Here is a 19814-nt window from a genome sequence, read left to right on the forward strand (position 1 = left end):
CGTAACAGAGCACTTTACACGTGCACACCTGCTCCCCACCTAACCCACACCAGAGCCTGTAACAGCACACAACGACATTTAACGCAGTAGACCCTATCGCCAAGTCGTGAGAGAAATCAGGCAGCGACTGCAAAGGGATTTTTACTAAAAGTCAAACCGCCGACTCCTCCCGGTGGCGACCCCGCGTGCGCGCGCTCCCCAAGTAGGCTCTCATTGAGTTTCTGACATCAGAACCACTTCTTCGAACCCCAGTGGAGGGAGCAACCCGTACCCAAGCCAACGGGAAAATTCAGAGAATAAGGTCTTTGCTTCCGAGCAGGTCTCAAACTGGCCCTGGATGGGTGAGGTGGAGACCAGGAAGCCAAGTCTGCGCCCCCGCGGGCTCCGAAATGCCTGGGATGCGACACACTGCTTTGTCCCCATGGCAAGCTCGTAACTGGTTTCCCGGGCATCATCCGCCGAGTTCGCAGTGACCTTGGGGTCGGGGACTTCGGGAGGAGGGGCACCGACTCCCTAATCGTCCGGGTCCCTCCCGTCCTGGGGGCTCTCGGCGGATTAGGCAGCCATGCACCTGTGTGCACGTCGCCAACCGCCAGGGAGGGAGGATGCGCGCGCGCCCCGACCGGGGATGCTGACTCAGCCCGGCAGCTCACATCCCCTTCGCGCAACGCGGATGCTGTTGCTGCCGCCGCCGCTGCTGCTGCAAAACGGGGAAAGCAAGGCACTCGTAGCAGCCGGGCCACTGGCTGTCTGGGGCTCACTGCGGCAATCCCTCCCCCGCGGCCCCACAAGGGGAACCAGGCGCGAGTTGACGAAATGGGGGGAAGTGGGTGCTGGAGGAGGAACCCGGGGTTCGCGGCGCCGCGCGCGCAGCTCACACCCAAACTGGAAGGAACCTGTTCTGCCCGGGGCGAACGCGGAGCCGCCGCAGCCGCGAGCGCCGCGCGGGTTTAGCCCCGGCGCTCCCCTCCCCGCCCGCCCCCAGCCAATCCCCAAATCCTCCAGGCGCGGGTGGACTGGGCGCTGGGAGCGCCGGGGCGCTGTGGGAAGGGAAGCGGCCCCGGGGCCCCGCGCGCGCGCCCGGCCAGGGGTGCTGGGGGAGAGGTGCTGGCTCCCCGAGCACGCCCGCGCTCCCCGCCGGCGGTGCAGCAAAGCCCCGGGGTCCGGTCGGGCCGGCGCGCAAGGCCGCGCCCGGGAGGGGGGGGTTGGGGGAGCGGGGCGGCGTGCCAGGGACCCCGGCCGCAGGGGCGGGGGTGGCCCCGCGGGACCCTGCGGTTCGCTCCAGACGTCGTTACCTTCCGTGACCCCCAGCCCAGGCCCCGGGCGGGCGCGCGCCCGGCGCGGCCCCGGTCCACGTGGGCCGGCGCGCGCGCGCCAGGCCGGCCCCCTCCTTGGCGGCGCTCGGCGCTCGCAGCACATGGTCGGCGGCGGCGCGCCCCCGAGGCCGGCGGAGACCGGCTGCAGCCGGTATAGGATAAGGGATAGGCAGCGACGCGGGGCCGGGGCGCGGGCAGCAGCACGCAGGGTCCGGGCGCAGGCAGCCGGGGTGGGGGGCGGGGGGAGGGTGTGGCCCGGGTGTCCGAGGCGCGGCCGTGGGTGGGGGGCCGGGGCCTGGGCGCTGCGGGCCGGGCGCCCGGTGCTCACCCGCCGGAGCCAATTTGCGGTAGGCTCGGGCCCACGCCCTAAAGGGTTAAACCTTTCTCATGTTACCGAGCGGCTTATAAGGAGGGGGAGGCCAAGCCTCCGCCTTATTGGGAGCCTTTTGGGGTTTATTCTCTTCCTTCTAACTTGGTGAGTTGGTTTTATTATTTTACATGTTTAAAAGTTTGATTGTGGGGTGTGGGTTTTTTTTTTTTTTTAATCTGTGTTGGGAGTCTTATTTATTTATCTTTTTGGTGGGGGAGGCGGGAGGAGACCACTTCACGTCTTAACATTTTGGAGAGGTTATTCTGAAAAATATTCTGACAGTTGGGAATGCCCAGGGCCACCGGGATGACGCGCTCTCGCCAGTGTGGGCAGCTGAGAGTTGAATGCCCATGGCCCTGGCAGTTGGGGTCCGGAAAATAACAAGAGGCAGGCTTGGTTTGGAGTGCCCCCCGCCCCGGATTAGGGGCTTCAGGCCATCGGGCGAGTAGGGGGAGCCCGGCTCAGCCCTGCGTGGATTTTCCGCATGAAGTTGCCTGCGCGTCACAAGAGCGAAATGTCAGAGGTACCTTCCCCAGGCTCGCGCGCGCGCGCGCGCTCGCAAGCTGGCCACTGAGGCAGCGCGAGGGCAAGTGGGAATCCCTGTGCACCCCCCCTTGGCACAGGCACCCGGGGCAGCCAGCGTGACCCCGCAGAGGGAAGGCAGGGATTGCCCTGCAGAGCGCGCGGATCCTACACCTTGACCGTGCGAGCTGTCAGCGCCTGACGGCTGGTCCCGCTCAACTTCCAAGGTTCCTGGTTGGGGCTGCCAACCGCAGGAAAGCGCCCGAGTGGCTGAGCAGTTCCGTAGTGGCGGAGGATGATTTTGCAGAGGAAATGGGTTCTTTCCTTCAGGGTTCCCCCCCCCCCTTTTCTTTGCTTTTTTTCTATTCTTAAAATGACCCCCCCCCACTCTTCCCCAGCAGACAGGTGACAGAAGTTTGTTAGGTGGCACGGAAAATGTCACCCAACACGGCGTGTCTTTAGTCTCAGACAAAGCTCCCCAGAGCCAACTGGGGAAGAGCATTACAACTTGACAACCTGGAAGCTGGTTTTGTTTGCACTGTTAGACACGTCGTGCCATTTCCTTCTTGCCGGAGAGGGTGTCTACCCTGGGAATGAGATTTCTCAGTAATCTTAACTGTTGTGCAAATCATAAGATGAGTGTCTCATCTGCAGAAAAATACCAAGTGCTTATGCTGAAATTTCTAAGCGATGCATCCTCCCATGTCCCAAGCACCATTATGCGGCATTTTGGGGGTCAACAATACATCCTGCCCCAGGGATAAAGAAATACCTTTTCTCATAGTTAAGGGAAGGGTGGCCAAGACAGAGAGTTCCAGTTTGTAAATAAACAATGCAGCCAAGTGGAAAAGCTCCTTCTGTCTTAATGAGTACCACTAACTGTGAGTTTTCCTTCTGTGGTTTCCAAAAATGGACCTTCCTCAGTGGAACTCCTGAGGAGGACACTTAAAGTAGGGGTTCAGGTTTCAACATCATGATCTTGTAAAACGGGGGAATCGGTAGCTGATGACTCAGAGCTGCTGAGGCAGACCTCCAGGTTAGGCTGGGGACATTTTTTAAATAGAGAATTCAAATGAACTTCACCTAAATGCAGACTGGTTTTGACAACTGGGGCTGGAAACAACTTGTCGAAAGCTGTTCTCTCTGGGCTACGCCTTTCAGAAGAACAGAGATCGGTGCGGCGTTTGCCGAGAGGCTTGGCTTACCCCTGCAGTCATCACCATTTCCATCCAAAGGCTGCATTTTGAACTTTGCTCTGAACTGACCCTGGACTGACACTCTGACGGTCTATAATAATCCAATATTTTGCATTCTGGATGCCCCCAAATCCAATCTTTACTCAACAAATGGACTCATGGTGAAATCCCCAGGTAGAGCCGATTTCCGTGCCTTGGGAGAAGCCTCATTTATTTAAGGTTAAGACAGCTGAATACTCACCGGGAATACTACAAACTGCCCCCGTGTATTTGGTCATTGTATTTCCTTTGGGGAAACATGCGGGTGCAGGCGGGTTGGCTGCCAGGAACCCCAGTTGTAGCATTTTACAGTTGGGAGAGCCCCTCAAATCCGCAGTGTCTAATCCCTACTTTACAGATGATGAAATTTAGGGATTAAGTGATTTCCCCAAGATTGTGCAGCCAGTTAATGGTAAACAGATGTTCAACAAATAATGCCCAAGGGCTTCAAACCAACAAACCCATGGGCTTTGCCCCAAAGGGCTCAAGAGTTAAGAAGGATGAAAGTGTAACTCAGAGCAAGTCAGGCTCAAAAGCTGTGCTAAAACCGTAGCTTCTTAGGACAAGGTGAGATCAGAGATGAGCAAAAAACTCCTACTTACCACTGACAGCACAAAATCAAGGAGCAAAGTGATTTGGCCCCTCAGGATGCCTCACCAGTTAGACCCCCACGTAGTAAAACCAATTTCCCTTTCCGTAAGCTAAAGTCACATCACCAAAAAAAAAAAAAAAAAAAATGAACCAGACGGTTATTTTGTATTCTGGAACTCACAGAAGCTTCTAAGTCACTGAGTGTAAAGTTCAGGCCTTTGTTTCTAGCTTTGTGGAGGTGGACACTTTTCAGCCAGTTGGCCTATGGAATGAATGGACGTATAAAAAGGAGAGGAGACCAGGAAAGGATTTATTCTGCAAGCAGGGACTTCCTCACTTGTGTTTTATAAGGCTAGAGCAGGGCCCTGCTTCAGCAGCACGCCCAGACTCCTATGTTGTCTAGGGAACTTTTATTGAGCACCTACTATGTCTGAACATACTGCCAGGCTGTGGGTCTGGAAAGAGCTGCCGATCACCCTTCTAGGCGCTCGGACATGAAAAACACAAGAGTTTCTCATCCGGTATGTTTCAGAAACCAGGTTATTCTACAATTATTCTAGATTGTGGTCTTATCTTCAAAGCTAAATACAACAGGACATGCGATGTTTTAGGATGATAGAGGCATAATGTTTGGAGGAAGAGTGGGTTTGGGGGTGTCATCTTCCCTTTATGATGTTCCCAGTAATGATAAGAAAGCTCCTGTTGTCCAGAAACCTAACAATGCAGGTGAAAGTTCTGTTAGAATGATCTTGCTTCAGGAGAGTAGCACAGATGTAAAGCAAAGTTTACAAAAACAAAGGCATCGAACACCCAGAGGGAGCTCAGAAAGTCCACAGATGAGAGCAGTCAAGTCTTCCATCTAACCAGCCACTGCAGATCAGGTCTAAGCAGGGTCCAACTACTTTTCACCTCCATTTGCAAGAACCATCTAGCATTTGCACTTTTCTGCTTGCTCCCAGGTTCCCTGGGCCACCAGGTTTGGCCTGAGGAATCAGGAGATTCCAAGTATTCAGACTGCATGCTGAATACAAGAGTATGAACTGCCAAAGCAGAATGGAGCCTTAAAGAGCGTCCAGGCCAACCTCCTTTAACTAATGGAGATCAAGGGAGTTTTTGTCTCTGAAAGGCACACAAAATCTCTACCTAAGACACCCCCTTCTGGGCCTTTTCCAAATGATGTCCCTTAGACAGATAAGGCAGGACCCCGGGAGGCAGGAGACCTGATTCTGGGCCCTTTAGGTCAAGTGCCCTCTCTTGGGTTTAGTTCTTCCCCCTTTGCAAAATGAGTACGATTTTACAATGAGATGGACAAATGAGCTCCAAATCCCCTTTCCGAGTTAACATTCCATAATTGTAACACCACCAGGCTCCCGGTTGATGGGAACCCCACCTGTGTTGCACGTCCAAACCACAAATCATAAAGGACAAAGAAAGTGAGGTAGGCACCCATCACCAGAAACTCCTGACGATGGATAGGTAACACCCTCTTCATACAAAAACGGCAATCTTGTCCTACATGCAGTCCCAACGTAAAGATTCTGTCTGTTGATCCCGTAGTGGTTTTAGGCTAGAGAGAAATTTCAGTCTGTCTGTTTGGGGCCTTGATCAGTTTTATCTCAATATGTCTTTATTCAGGTTGGTCCTGAGCCCTAAGGTCGTCTGGGCACCCTTCTGGGTTAGAACAATCGCGCCAGTAGGTCCTTGGGCTTGGTTACCACTTAGCCTAACTGCCTGTTAGAAACGTGCTGAGCTCTGGAAGGACGTGGCAAATGGTTTTACTATGAATTTCAGGCTTAGGGTTCCTGTCATTACCATGAACAGAGATTTAAGTCCATAGAGACAGAGACCATCCCTCTTGTCTTTCACTGGAGTATCCCTGGTGCCTAGCATAGGGCCTGGCTCCTCATAGGCACTTTGTTGAAAAACTAAATACCAACTGTGTGCAGGGTCTGGAGGCGGGAAGGGAGAAGAAGGTACAAAGAGTTCAAGGCCCCAGGATTTGTTTTCCTTGAGCTTATGATTTAATTGATCAAATAAGATAAACACATATAAGTATATAAACAATACCCCATCACTAAGGGATACCCATCACGCGAAGAGAACCCCCTAGGTTAAGTGGGTCAGAGGAAGCATTATGGAGGAAGGCACCTGCTGTAAGGGGGGCACCTAGTCCCCCGGGGGGTGAGCGGGAAGGGTGTGGCAACAGACAAGGTGGTCAGGGATGGGAGGGCAAGGAGGAATCCATTTGGACCAGGGCCTGAGTCAAGTCTTAGAACTGGAAGCAAGACGGCTACAAAGAGAGGGTGGGGTCCAACAATGAAGGCATTGAAAGCCAGGCTAATCCATGGGTTTTATTTATCCTTCAGAAAGAGGAACACCACTGAAAAAGACTAAGCAGAAAATGTCATAACAGTGCAGCATTTCAAAGAGATTAATCGTACTGGATGCACAGAACCAGTTAGGCTAGTGAAGGAGTCTGGGACTCCACAAGGAAAAGCCCAAACGAACAGCCTGGTAGCGGGGATGAACTAGAAGGGGTGAAGCTAAGGACCTAAGCTTTCCCTATAAGCTGTGGGCTCATACCGCTCTCCCCCACTCTCCCCTCCACCTCTCCCTAGGGATAAACACTCAGTACTAGATAGACCCTATTGCTGGGAAGTACTTTTATTTTATTTTTGGTGTTCTAGATCTTAAGCCCAGCACTGTCTCACTCCTGCCCCAGCTGGCTTCATCTTGGGAGTGCATTTTGAAAGTGTAATGAAAGAGGGGTGTTGTGAAAACTTCATGTGGGGGAGGGCTCCCCACTTCCATCTTAAATCAGCTGCTTTCCATGTTGGGGAGCACTAATGGCAAAACTGTTCTATCGATGCTCAGCCTACATCTTGAGGCATTTAACTGGCCTCCCCCGCTTTGCAAGTGCTCTCAGGAAGGACACATTGACGCACATCAAAATGCAGAGGTCTCTGCTGCAGAGAGCATAAGCTTTTTTAAGCATCTTATGCCCTATTTCATTCAATCAAATATTTAACAGTAAAGGACAGAAAGTGAGTACACTGTCCTTTTAGACACCCGGGCGATGGTGGGAATGGCGCCCTCGATAGGGTGAACGCTACTGAGTCAGGTCAGATTTGCTGCTTTTTTAGGATTTATAGAGTAAACTCAGTATTAGATCCTAATCCCAAAACTTGGCAAGTCGACTGGATAGATGGGGTTGTGTCCTCTTATTTTTCAGTTGCCCTGCATTATCAATAAAACCTGCCTTAGTACTTGAACAGAAGTTATGACCAGGAAAAGGACACCCACACATCCTGAAAATTCACCTGTATGCAACTGTACGACTGTAGAGAATTCTTAAATTCAAGTGTTCTAAGACCATGGACTCATGTATTATTATAGATATTAATTTGGGGTTGGGCTAAAAACACATCACTGTTTCTTTTATTTTTATTTTTTTACTTTTAAAAAATTATTTATATTTTATTATGTTCAATTAGCCAACATATCACTGTTTCAAAGTGCATGTAATTGCAGGGGCTCTGCAAATGAGTGTTAGAACCCAGCGGGGAAGACTCAGGTTCACCCATCCTCCCTCCAGTGTTAAATATAGTGTATCCCCTTACTAGTGGTGTTTCGGGCACAGGTCTATTTTGCTCTGATGTTTGTTGCAGCTCAAATGGAAAAGCATATTAAGGTCGGGGTAGCTTGCCTGCAAATTTGTAGCGCTTTCTTTGGTCACTGTATTCTAGAGTATTTGTCAATTGCTGATACATCAAGTGGTGATCAACTCTGAGGAATTTACTTGTGCTAAACAAACTCCCAGAAGACAGAGTTCTCACATGTAGGTACATCCACAGGGGACGCCAGATCATAATCAGACTGAGCGAGAAACGAGATCAGTGATCTGAATGGCTAGTAGCATCAGGCAGAGATGCATAGGGTGTCTATAGGATGTCACAAACACTTATCCCATAGAAGGGGCTAGATGGAATGTCAGTGTCGGCCTCTTAGCCTCCCAATTCCTAGGCTTCATTTCTGATCAACATGCCTTGTGATCAGTTCAAGCTTCCTTTACCTAACTTGTCTTCAAGTTCAAGGTCAGCATCAATACTTGGGTCTGGTGGCCATTCTGTGTCCTTTGGGCTGCCCCTACCTATGCCGTTCTGATTCCTTTTGTTTGTTTTTCCCATTTATTGTCACAGCTGGGAAGTCTTACTTCCCAATTCTTCGGGGGTTCCATCTACAATACAAATACAAAAGAATTTGGAAGTAACGCTCCCCAGCTGTGACCATTAAATAAATATGTAACTGTTATCCAAAGACTTTATAGTAACTGCACATTATTTAAATATTCATCACCCTAAGAAATATGGTACTTAGTTTTTGTCTCTTAACATTGGCTAAAGAGTAGCAGAAGCATCAACCCTAGTGCTGGTCTGAATTTTTTTTTTAATTTTTTATTTCAGATTAAGAATGACCCAGAAGACATCACAGCTTTGTTCCAGAGCCAATGTTTATACTCAAGTGCCTGATGGAGGATGGGGCTGGGTGGTAGCTGTGTCTTTTTTCTTCGTTGAAGTCTTTACCTATGGCATCATCAAGTCATTTGGTGTCTTCTTTAATGACTTAATGGACAGTTTTGATGAATCTAATAGCAGGATCTCGTGGGTCATATCAATATGTGTATTTGTCTTAACATTTACAGGTTAGTACCTATTTCTGTTTAAACAACATTTAACCATGTACCCCTTTTCATCGGCTTAACTACATAATGGTGCTCATCCTGTTTGCGATGCATTTCCTTCTATGACCTGTGGGCCCTTTCAAGCCTCAAATAAGTGATATGGTTTTCAAGGGTTTGCGGATGGCAAGAAACGAGAGGTGCCGAAGGAAAAGGCCTTATTTGCCACCCCGATGGCCTTCAGTGTATATACACATGCATTAAACACCTACTGTATGCACACTTTTAGGATATGGTAGATGACTTTGAGGCCCCCAGTAAACCTCCATCCTGTATAGTCATTTTCTAAAGACGCAACAGCAAAAGCACTTGGCATTCTCGGCTCTGGTCTCATAAAAACATGTTTGGCAAACAGGCTCGGCACATAAAATGTGGGTGCATGACGAAGAACGAGGGGGTGTGAAATAGGATAGAGCGTGAATAGACAAGCCTCATTCAGAAGGGATGAATTCCAAACACCTGCTTCCCTAAAGGATTTCACTGGCTAGCCACCATGCAGAACTCCCACATCCAACAGCTTCAGAGAAAATGGAGTTTGAGTATAACCTGTAACGTGCTCATTCTCACTGGGTCCCCTACGGGCCTCATTCTCACGATGGTCCATCCGTCTGCCAGGGGCCACACGGAGGGCTTCCGAGAAAACACGCTACTGAACTCACCTCAGAAAGCTAACGGGGCTGACCTTACACTTCCCTGACTTTACCCTAATATCCTGCCAATGGAACTTTTACCTCTGAAGTTTTCTTTCTTTAATTCTAGTTAGTTTTCAGCCATAAGATGTCTTAAAAGAGGCAGCTCCCCTGTCCTTTCCTATCGAGTAACAAACTTCTCTTAACTGCTCCTAATAATCTGTCTTGCAAGCTTCACGGAAGAGTTCCTAGTTTGGGTTTAACTGAGTATTAAGATACTCAGTTTTTTAATTGTGGAAAGTTGACTTTCTTGGAGAGATAACTGAAGTAAATTGAGCTAAAATTTTACCTTTGGTAATCTAAATAAAAAGAAAATGCCAAAGCTTTGCTTTGAGCTCTTTTATAACCAAAAACTATACGGTCAATAAGAAATTTCCAGTTAATACTATTATACCAGAAAATAAGTCTCCTAAATGCTATTCTTATAGTAGTTAATGCTTTGAGCCAACATACTACCTAAAGCTGATGAGGGTGGTTTCATTATGAGCTATATTCAATATTGGTTTATATTCTACTAACATAAGGGTTATATATGCACCAAACCCAACAAAATTTAATCTTTTCCCCTCCTCTATCCAGCATGTTCTGTGTTGTGCTTTTATCCAATTATCAAAGGTTCCCTCATCTCTGTATATTCAAGTCAGTATCAGGGTCAGCCTAAGTAACATATCGCCGGGAAACGAATTTATCAGACTTAAATGTTCTTCAGGATATGGAGTATAGAAGCGTAATGAATGATAATCCCTCAGCCACTCGGAATTATCTCTCTCACGGCTATCCTTCTTTTGGGGTGTTCAACAGAGAATTCACTATACTTTCATACCATTTTCAGAAAAGTCAAATGAAACTGAGCTAGAAACTGACCCGAAATGGAGCTTTTTAAAAAAAGAATCCAAAGCAGTGACTGTAGAAAAAGGAAACGATTCAAGCCATCATGGGAAAGCCCATTTTTATGACAGAATAACATACATTAAATGCATATCTAACTTTATAAGTGCTTATGGCGAGTTTACGTCACTTTCATCTAAAAATATCCCTGTAAGTTTTATACTGTTATTCTGGCTTTCTCTTTAAGAAGCCTAAAAAATACACTGTCCGGTTGAACAAATATAACCATTGTGTAAAATGCATTATATATCACACATCATCTTTCCATGTTCAAGACTTAAAAGAAGGAATCTTGTTTTTTAAAGGTTTTATTTATTTGAGAGAGAGAGCGCACATGAGAGAGCATGGGGCGGGGGGGGGGGCAGGCAGAGGGAGAAGCAGACTCCCCGCGGAGCAGGGAGCCCCACACGAGGCTCGATCCCAGGACCCTGAGATCATGACCTGAGCCCAGGCATCCCAAGAAAAGGAATCTTAAGAAAGCTAACGCTTATGCCTTTGGAGTTAAAATATCACATTATGGAGGCCCCTGAGTGGCTCAGACAGTGGAGCGTCTGATTCTTGCTTTCAGCTCAGGTGCTGATCTCAGGGTCATGGGATCGAGTCCTGCATCCCGCTCGGTGCTCAGTGCGGGGTCTGCTTGAGATTCTCTCTCTTTCTAAAAAATAAATAAATAGAATAAATAAGTAAAATCTTAACATAAGAAATAAAATCCCACATGATGGTCCTTATCTGCAGCTCCCCTTTCTGCTGTCCTGAGCACCCGTTTTGGACACCGTCTGGTAGTGATGGCAGGGGGCCTGCTTGTCAGCTCGGGAATGGTGATGGCCTCCTTCTCCCTGGAGCTCTACCACATGTACATCTCAATCGGCATCATATGCGGTAAGTGTTGCTCCCAGGCTCGAAAGAAATATCCAATCTGAAGAACAAGGAAGGGGAAGGAGGGGGTGCAGCCCAAACAGTACTTCTCTCTCCCTTTCTCTGTTTTTTTTTTTTCCTTTGAAATTAATAGTGTCCCAGATCAGTGGTTCTGAACCAGGCTGGATGGACTCCAGGGGATATGGGAACCTCCTCTCAGTGCCCCAGAGTTTCTGACGGGCTTTAAAAATATATATATTTACCCATGAGAAAGATAACTTTTTTGCGTGAGTTTGCAGCAAAAAGGCATCATTTTCATAAAGGAAGATTTGAGTTTCTTTAGTGGGTATTTCCACATTGGGAATGCGAGGCTTCCAGGACATAGGGGAGGGTGCAGCAGCAGAACTCTTTTCCCTTTAAAAGGAGTCCACACGTTACTTACAGATGATATACGTGTTTAGTGAAGATTCGCACTTTTCATATACTTCTGCACTTAGCAAAGCTCATTGGTTTCCAAATACAAGTCATCTTTAAAAACTATATTCAATAATAGTCTGTCCATTGTGAATTATAGAAATTGTTTTAATGCAGAAAAATAGGGGGAAAAAAACAGAAAACAGTTTTATACTCCTAGCATCCCCAAAACAACGGTCACATCTTCTCTAGACCTCTAATGAACCTATTTTATTTTATTTTATTTTATTTTATTTTATTTATTTTATTTTGTATTTTATTTTATTTTATTTATTTATTTTATTTTATTTTATTTTATTTTATTTTTTGTTACAGCACCTTTTTTTCCAGAATGAAATTCTTGGCTCCCAGAACTTATAATTTAAAAAAATAAACGCCCCTCCCCTACCAAACAGTTCATAATGGCAGCTTCTATTTCCCCTTTTGCCCAGGAATTATTTCGGAAATGGACTGTTTGGATTTCCAAGAGATTAGATTGTCTGGTTGTTAACTTTTTTGGTATTATTTTCAAATTGTTATGCACTGTGACCAAAGTCCATGTTGGCACCTAATCTTTTGGAAAAGCAAAAATGTCTTTTTGACATGGCACAGAATATAAAAAAACTAAGTCATCCCTAAAAGTACATACATACATACATACATATGTAGCTTAAATTAAATGCTAAAACAAAAATAAACACAAAAATCCCTGATCTTTGAATGCACCCTTCTGGGATCAGTCCGTACGTGGTTCTGACTGCTCTTTCCGGCTTTCTTTCAGGTTTGGGATACTGCTTTAGCTTCCTACCAACTGTCACCATTTTATCTCAGTACTTTGACAAAAAGCGCTCTGTGGTCACGGCACTTGCTTCCACGGGAGAATGCTTCGCGATGTTTGCTTTCGCCCCAGGTAGGTGGACTGCAGTAGTCCACGGGGGCCGATGGGCTGGGGGAGGCCGCTCAGCTGCTCCTGCCAACAGTCAGCCGAGGGCTGACTTTAACTGTATTCACAGGGAAAGATTATTTGTCTTCTCTCCTCCAGTGCATTTGTAGGATCTGTCCTCCCTAATCCCGCTTTAGGATTTCAGACACTGTAACACTAATCTAAGTTGACATAAATAGGAAGATGCAAGACACATATTCAGTGGGAAGCCTTGAAACATCCGTTCCAAACAAAATAAATAAGATAATGATTTGAGATTATTCATATTATTATTTCCTTCGTTAAACGTGGATTTAAAATATGCTAATGAAGCCAGTTTTATTATCTGTGTGTGGGTAATCTTTTTTTTTTTTTAAGATTTTTTATTTATTTGACGGGGAGAGAGAGAGAGAGAGAGACAGTGAGAGAGGGAACACAAGCAGGGGGAGCGGGGAGGGAGAAGCAGGCTTCCCGCTGAGCGGGAGCCCGATGCGGGGCTCGATCCCAGGACCCTGGGATCATGACCTGAGCTGAAGGCAGACGCTTAACGACTGAGCCACCCAGGCGCCCCTGTGTGTGGGTAATCTTAACGGCAAAAACAAAAAAAATTTTTTTTTTTGAGAAAGAGAGCACACACGTGCGTGCTCATGCACAAGGGGCAGAGGGAGAGGGAGAATTTCAAGCAGGCTCCAGGCCCAACCAGACACGGGGCTCAATCTCACGACCCTGAGATCGTGACGTGAGCCAAAATCAAGAGTCGGACGCTTAACCCAGGCGTCCTCACAGCAAAATTTTTATCCCTGTTTTTTTTGCTACCTCAACATCAGTAGGTGAATTACACCCTAACAGGTAGTAAACGGTTAACCTTGGAGACCCAGATTCATTTCTTTGCCATTTCTTGAAGAATGTGTCAGTGGATTACACTTTGTTCAAAGGAGATAATGTAGAAGTATTTAGGGGTGACATGTCCTAATGTCTGAAGCTTTTCACATGGTTCAGAAAAATGAATGTGTGTGTGCATGTAAATATATAGGAAGACAGGCAGAGAGAGAGAGAAGAAATGTTAATTATTGAACTTAGGCAAAGGGCAGACAGGTATCATTCTTTCCACTTTGCTGTCCGCTTGAAATTTTTCAAAATAACATGTTGAGGGGAGCATCAGTGCTCTGTGAATGCCCTGAGGGTGGAAACTGTATCTTGGTCAGCTTTGTTCCCTAGCATGGCGCATCTCCCTGGTACCCGGTAGGCGCTCAAGAGGTGTGAAATGGAGAAAGGAAGATTGCATCCACTTTTGCCAGATGAGTGTAAAGCTTTTCCAAATCCCCAAGCCTAGGGGCGCCTGGCTGGCTCAGTGGGTAGAGCCTGCGACTCTTGATCTCTGGGTGGTGAGTTCAAGCCCCACGATGGCCGTGGAGCCTACTTAAAATAAGTAAATAAATAAAAACTAAAAAAAGGGGGGCAAAACAGAACAACCCTAAGCCTAAAATATTTTGCAATTGGAAGTTTGCCACATGAATCAGAGGAATGGGAGGCATAAAAACATGCTATAAAGGTAAATACCCCCTCCCCGCAACTTCTAGATACCCAGCTTAGCATGTCTTCATAGACATGCTCTCAAAGAATTAGACTATAATAAAATTCTACTGAATATCATTTGACCTTTCTGGGTTGATTACGAAGATTACTTTCAGGGTCTTGCGAGGCCTGCATTATTCAGTTGTCACTGTGGGGCTTTATGCTTCCTCTGGCCGTCGCGTCCAGCAGCCGAGGACCCTGGTCAGCAGCCGAGGACCCAGCTTCCTGGCAGGAAGGAGGAGGACTCGGGTAGTTCAGGACAGTCTGCCGAGCAGAAACCGTAGAACCCTGGCATCACTTAATTCTGGGATAATCACGAGCTTTTGGGGGTCTTCGTTTATCTTTTTACTTAACCCGTCACTACTAAGGATCATGAGTGCAGGGACAGTGATCGAGCTCAGAGGTGGGAAATTCTGTTTTTAAAAGGCCAGACAGTAAATACCATACGTAGGCTTTCAGGGGACTATGAAGATCTGTCAGAACCACTCAGACCTTCGGTAATGGCCAGAAGCCGCCGCTCCGCCCATCAGCCGAATGAGCGTGACTGCATTCCAGGGGAGCTTTATTATCAAAGACAGGCGGTGGATTGGGTTTGGCCTGCAGGCCACTATTTGCCAGACCTGCAAGTAGGTCACCAGCCGATTTCATGTCTTAGGCCTCCACCTGGCAAAACGCACCCTCCAAAGCTCTTTTGGAGACCTCGGGCCACCAAGCGTGGCTTTATAGCTAACCATCACTGCGCCCCTTTTCTCCTTCCCTGGTTCCTAAAAGCATCAACACCTAGGATAGAGGATATAGGGCAGGCGGGCTGCATTCGCACTGCTGAGTACATTTTTACAGCAGTCATGACAAGTCTGAATCCCCGTTTCGGCTCGGTATTTCCTCCTGGGTCTTGAGTCTGTTTCTGACCTTCGATTTTATTTCCTCTCCGCTCCCACCTTATTCAAGCAATCACGGCTCTGAAGGACAACATTGGCTGGAGATACAGCCTCCTCTTCGTGGGCCTGCTGCAGCTGAACATCGTTGTCTGCGGGGCGCTGCTAAGACCAATTATTATCAGAGGACCAGGGTCCCCGAAAGCAACCGCCCATGAGAATCGGAAAGAAGTGCAATATATGCTCGAAAATGAGAAAACACGCACCTCAATAGACTCCATCGACTCAGGAGTAGAACTAACTACCTCACCGAAGAATGTGCCTAGTCATGCCAACACAGAACTGGGGCCAAAGGCCGACATGCAGCAAATCCTGGTGAAGACCAGCTCCAAGCCTGGCGATAAGAAAGCCCCTTTATTGGACTTCTCAATCTTGAAAGACAGAAGTTTTATCTGTTACGCATTATTTGGTCTTTTTGCAACACTGGGGTTCTTTGCACCTTCCCTGTACATCATTCCCTTGGGCATCAGTCTAGGCATTGAGCAGGAGCAAGCTGCTTTTCTGTTATCCACGATGGCCATTGCTGAAGTTTTTGGAAGGATTGGAGCGGGTTGTGTCCTCAACAGAGAGCCCATTCGCAAGATCTACATCGAGCTCATCTGCGTCATCTTACTGACGGTGTCTCTCTTTGCCTTCACTTTCGCGACCGAGTTCTGGGGTCTCATGTCATGTAGCATCTTTTTTGGTTTCATGGTTGGAACGGTAGGGGGTACCCACATTCCGCTGCTCGCCGAAGATGATGTCGTGGGAATCGAGAAGATGTCTTCTGCTGCTGGTGTGTATGTCTTCATTCAGAGTATAGCAGGACTGGCCGGACCACCCCTTGCAGGTAATTTAAATACACAAAAAATATGTACCCTTGTCTACTCTTGCCTTATGAATTGTGCTTGATTCTTGTTAGAGTCTTAAAAAAAAGAAAAAAAAAAAAGACTGCTTTTTATAGTCCCATAGAATTTCAGAGCTGGCAGGATTAGAGATTACCTGAGCCAACTCTCTTGACTTACATATGAGGAAATTGAAGGTCAAAGCAGGGCAGCTAACAATGATATGGTAAATGAGTGACCAGGTCGGGATTAGAACGTGCGTCTGCGGTCCAGGCTACCCTGGGCTTTTTGCTATCATCTTGCCTTGGCTGTGCTAGAGGGGACCCCATCCATGTATCACCCCATTACCCTCTGACTTTGCTACAGCAGCCCCGAGGGACTTTTGTAAGTCACCTGCCCTTCTAAGGAAGGAAGGGTATGAGGGAACTGGGCACAGAGCGCACTCTGCAAGTACTTCATTGATTACTACACAATATTTCTTGTAGGAAGGACTTGGGTGTGCTTCATACCTTGGCCCTGAATAGGTCCTCAAAAGTTATATTACGAGGGAAATCCTACCACCTTTTAAAAGATCCCTGAAGTGAACCCAAGTGAAAATAATAAGGCTCTTCCCTCTGTTCAAAATATTTCCTTTTCAAAGAAGCACGCAGGGGCGCCTGGGGGGCTCAGTCGGTGAAGCGTCTGCCTTCGGCTCAGGTCATGATCCCAGGGTCCTGGGATCGAGTCCTGCATCAGGTTCCCTGCTCAGCGAGGAGTCTGCTTCTCTCTCTCTCTCTCTCTCCCTCTGCCCCTCCCCACTGCTCGTGCTCATTCTCTCTCTCTCAAATAAATAAAATCTTAAAAGAAAAAAGAAAAAAGAAGCATGCCTCTAACTGTCCCAAGTTTTATTCTCCACGAGGACAGATTAGCCCGTGAAGAACATGCTAGCAACACAGTGGCCTCCGCCGTATTTGTCCTGACTTATTTCTTCTCCCCAGTCTGGAAAAGATGCCCACCTTCAACACTCCTGTTTCTTTAGAGAAAGCCAAGAAGGCGAAGCCACGGAGAAGCTTCTGCCCTCGAGGGGAGCCTGGGTGAGCGCGGGGCTGTGCCCATGTTGTGCCCGTGTCGCTAACAACTGCCGTGCTCTCCCCCAGGTCTGCTGGTGGACCAGAGTAAGGTTTACAGCCGCGCCTTCTATTCCTGCGCGGCCGGCATGGCCGTGGCTGCCATGTGCCTCGCGCTCGTGAGACCGTGTAAACAGGGACTGTGCCAGTGTCACCCTGCGGGCGAAGGACAGGCAGAGAGTCCTCGCGGGAAAGCTTTACAAGACATACCCGAAGACTTTCTCGAAATGGACCTTGGGAAAAATGAGCATAAAGTTCACGTGAAAATGGAGCCAGTATGACAGGCTTCCCAGGAAGGGCCACCACCCCGTCGGCTGAGGGGGGGGCGGGACACAGGGAGGTACTGGGGGCTAGCCACTCTCCCCACTTTTAAAATCTGCATTTTAAAGGGAATGTACACGAGAATACCACCAACATCATTTTTTTTTTTTTTTACCTTTTAAGTTTTCCTTTTAGCTTGTTTCTTAAGCCAAAACAAAAACAACCCAGCACTCTTCTGTACGTAAGTCTGGTTGCATTCGGTAGCAACCCAGAGATACAAAGAAGGACCCTGTGGCTCACATTCCAGTTTTAAAATAGTGACGCGAATTGGTAAAGTGGTTTTTAAGAGCTCTCAAATGTGATAAAAGGCTGTCTAACAAAAGGAAAGCTAGCCCAGGTCACTGAAGTGAAATTGGCCACTCAAAACAAACAAACAAAACTTAAATCATTTTTAAAATTTCTCGTTTTCAGAAATACGAGCAAATTGCTTGACACCCCTTGGAAAACACTGAGGTCTCCATTCACAAACAGTGGCCTCTCCGTTTTTCAGATATTCCGTGGGAATGAAGTACAGTTTAAGACCAAACATTTGGCGAATAAGCAGAAATTAAAAAAAAAAAATCTATGACTTTGAACTTCATCAATGTGAAGATTACCACTTCTTTTTATGGCCAGTCATTACCAGAAGTATTTCAACACAGAAGATAATGACATTCAAAAATGTGTTTCCTGTTGCTTTTAATTATTCAGAAATATGTGACGGTAGTGTCTTTAATTTAAACCACTATTTATTATTAAGTTATTCTAGGATGATTAATCAAAAGAAATAAAATGAGACCTAAGCATCATTTTTACCTCCTTTTTGCAACCCTCTAAATGCCTCAAAGAATACTTACCTTGTAAAGTCACTCTCATAAGAGGGCCAAGTTCTAATGATTCTTCAATTTGATTAAAGGCCACATGTGCTATTTGAAGGGGAAAAAATAATCGCCTTAGCTTTTTAAAATAATTTGTTTTATCACCTAAGAATACTTGAGGATCTCCTTTGATCGGAATGATATTTCATTGAATTGTTGAAGCATTTCTGATTTTTTTTTAACAGCTAACTGTTGAAGCATTTCTGTATTTCACATGGGGTAGCAGAGACATGTATTTTTACCATCATAAGTTACAAGTTGCGATTTACATCGTATATAAGCCTTGATTGCTCTAAGTTGCCAGAGTTATCAGGTAACTGGTTGCTGTTGGTTTGTTTTTTTTGTTTGTCTGTCTGTTTTTGGAATTACACTACATGTATAAGTATTTCTCCTTTTCTCATTTTTCTGTAAAGAGGGCAAGTGTGACTACTTACTTATATGTACTGAATCTCACTCTCCAGGTGACGGTCGCTCTCTGCTCCATCTTTTATTCATCTTTACTGTTAATTTATGACAACTCAGGGGGAAAAAATATAACAAGCCTAGTTTGGTTACAGGTACACACAAGCTTGAATATTTCTCTGCACTGAAATGCAAGTGGCATAGCTCATCACCACCTGCTACATTTTGTATAGCATTTTATCAGCCATAGAAATAGGACAATCTGGAAAATTCTGGGGGGTGGGGGAGAAAAACGACAAAGTGTCTGTCGCAAACAGACACACCTAATCAAGGTGGATGTAGCAAATCTCTGTCACGGCTTGAGAAGGACTTTGAGCATGTGGCAGTTTTGCAAACTTCCATAACTTCAGCACTTTACAACATTTTTTACTATGAATGTTCAATACAATTGAATATTTATAACTGATTTCTGAGCAACCGGCTCTAAGTCCATTCTGTTAACTGCATGAAAAAAAAATGTATGCCAACTTAAGTATGTCAATAATTCGGTTTTAAATGTTTGGAAGAAAATCAAAACAGGATTGCTGATTTGTTCTGTATTCGTGACATTCTGGTACTTCTAGATTTGCAATAAATGTATGGCTTTTTTTATGTAGAGACTGATTAGTTTTTTTATAGACTCCTCGGCATTCATTGTTTGATCCAACTCAAGTTATAAAAGCTCAAGGAAGATTCACTTCAAATAAATAAAATTTTTTTCACCTTTCTGCAAAATCTTTGACCTCTACGGGAGACACATAACCATTTCCAAGAAGGGTTTGTTGAACTTAGTTGTTTCTTAATGAAAAATATATGAATGAAATGAGATCGTGGTCACCACACAGTAATAGCTAAGCCTATCAAAAGTAATAAATAGTGGAGACTGTCTATATCCAGTTACAGACTAGTCCTAAGAGCTACTCTGACCTCTAGGTGAACAGCATACTCTCCATGCCAGGGGTCAGCAGACTTGTTCTGGAAAGGTCCAGATGGTAAATATTTAAGGCCTTGTGGGCCATGTGGGTTCTGTCACGACTACTCAGCCCCACGGCTGCAGTGTGAAGGCAGCCAAAGACAATATGTAAAGTCACAAGCATGGCTGCTTCAATAAAAATTTATTGATGGATACTGAAATTTGAATTTCATCACGAAATATTATTTTGATTTTTTTTTTCA

General features: G+C 46.3%; 2 protein-coding genes across 5 annotated transcripts in view; one reads left to right on the plus strand and one right to left on the minus strand.

Annotated features, from left to right (window-relative positions):
* The window catches only part of ARSG (arylsulfatase G), a 101926-nt gene that overhangs the window by 78255 nt on the left and 3857 nt on the right, over positions 1-19814 (minus strand). The window lies entirely within an intron of this gene.
* On the plus strand, positions 1396-19313 carry SLC16A6 (solute carrier family 16 member 6). 2 transcript variants are annotated; one of them, XM_028112886.2, is made up of 6 exons: positions 1396-1467; positions 8498-8736; positions 11085-11228; positions 12439-12567; positions 15103-15918; positions 17050-19313. In XM_028112886.2, exons 1-6 carry the CDS (start codon positions 1418-1420, stop codon positions 17298-17300), a joined length of 1629 nt encoding a protein of 542 aa, XP_027968687.1. In that variant the 5' UTR covers positions 1396-1417; the 3' UTR covers positions 17301-19313. The 2 variants fall into 2 exon arrangements, with proteins under 2 accessions (XP_027968687.1, XP_027968686.1); XM_028112885.2 differs by lacking the exon at positions 1396-1467 and adding an exon at positions 1622-1791.

Source organism: Eumetopias jubatus, unplaced genomic scaffold (genome assembly GCF_037043125.1).
Source record: "Eumetopias jubatus isolate StellerSeaLion01/CBP00866 unplaced genomic scaffold, mEumJub1_p1.0 scaffold_10, whole genome shotgun sequence".
Classification (NCBI taxonomy): Eukaryota; Metazoa; Chordata; class Mammalia; order Carnivora; family Otariidae; genus Eumetopias; species Eumetopias jubatus.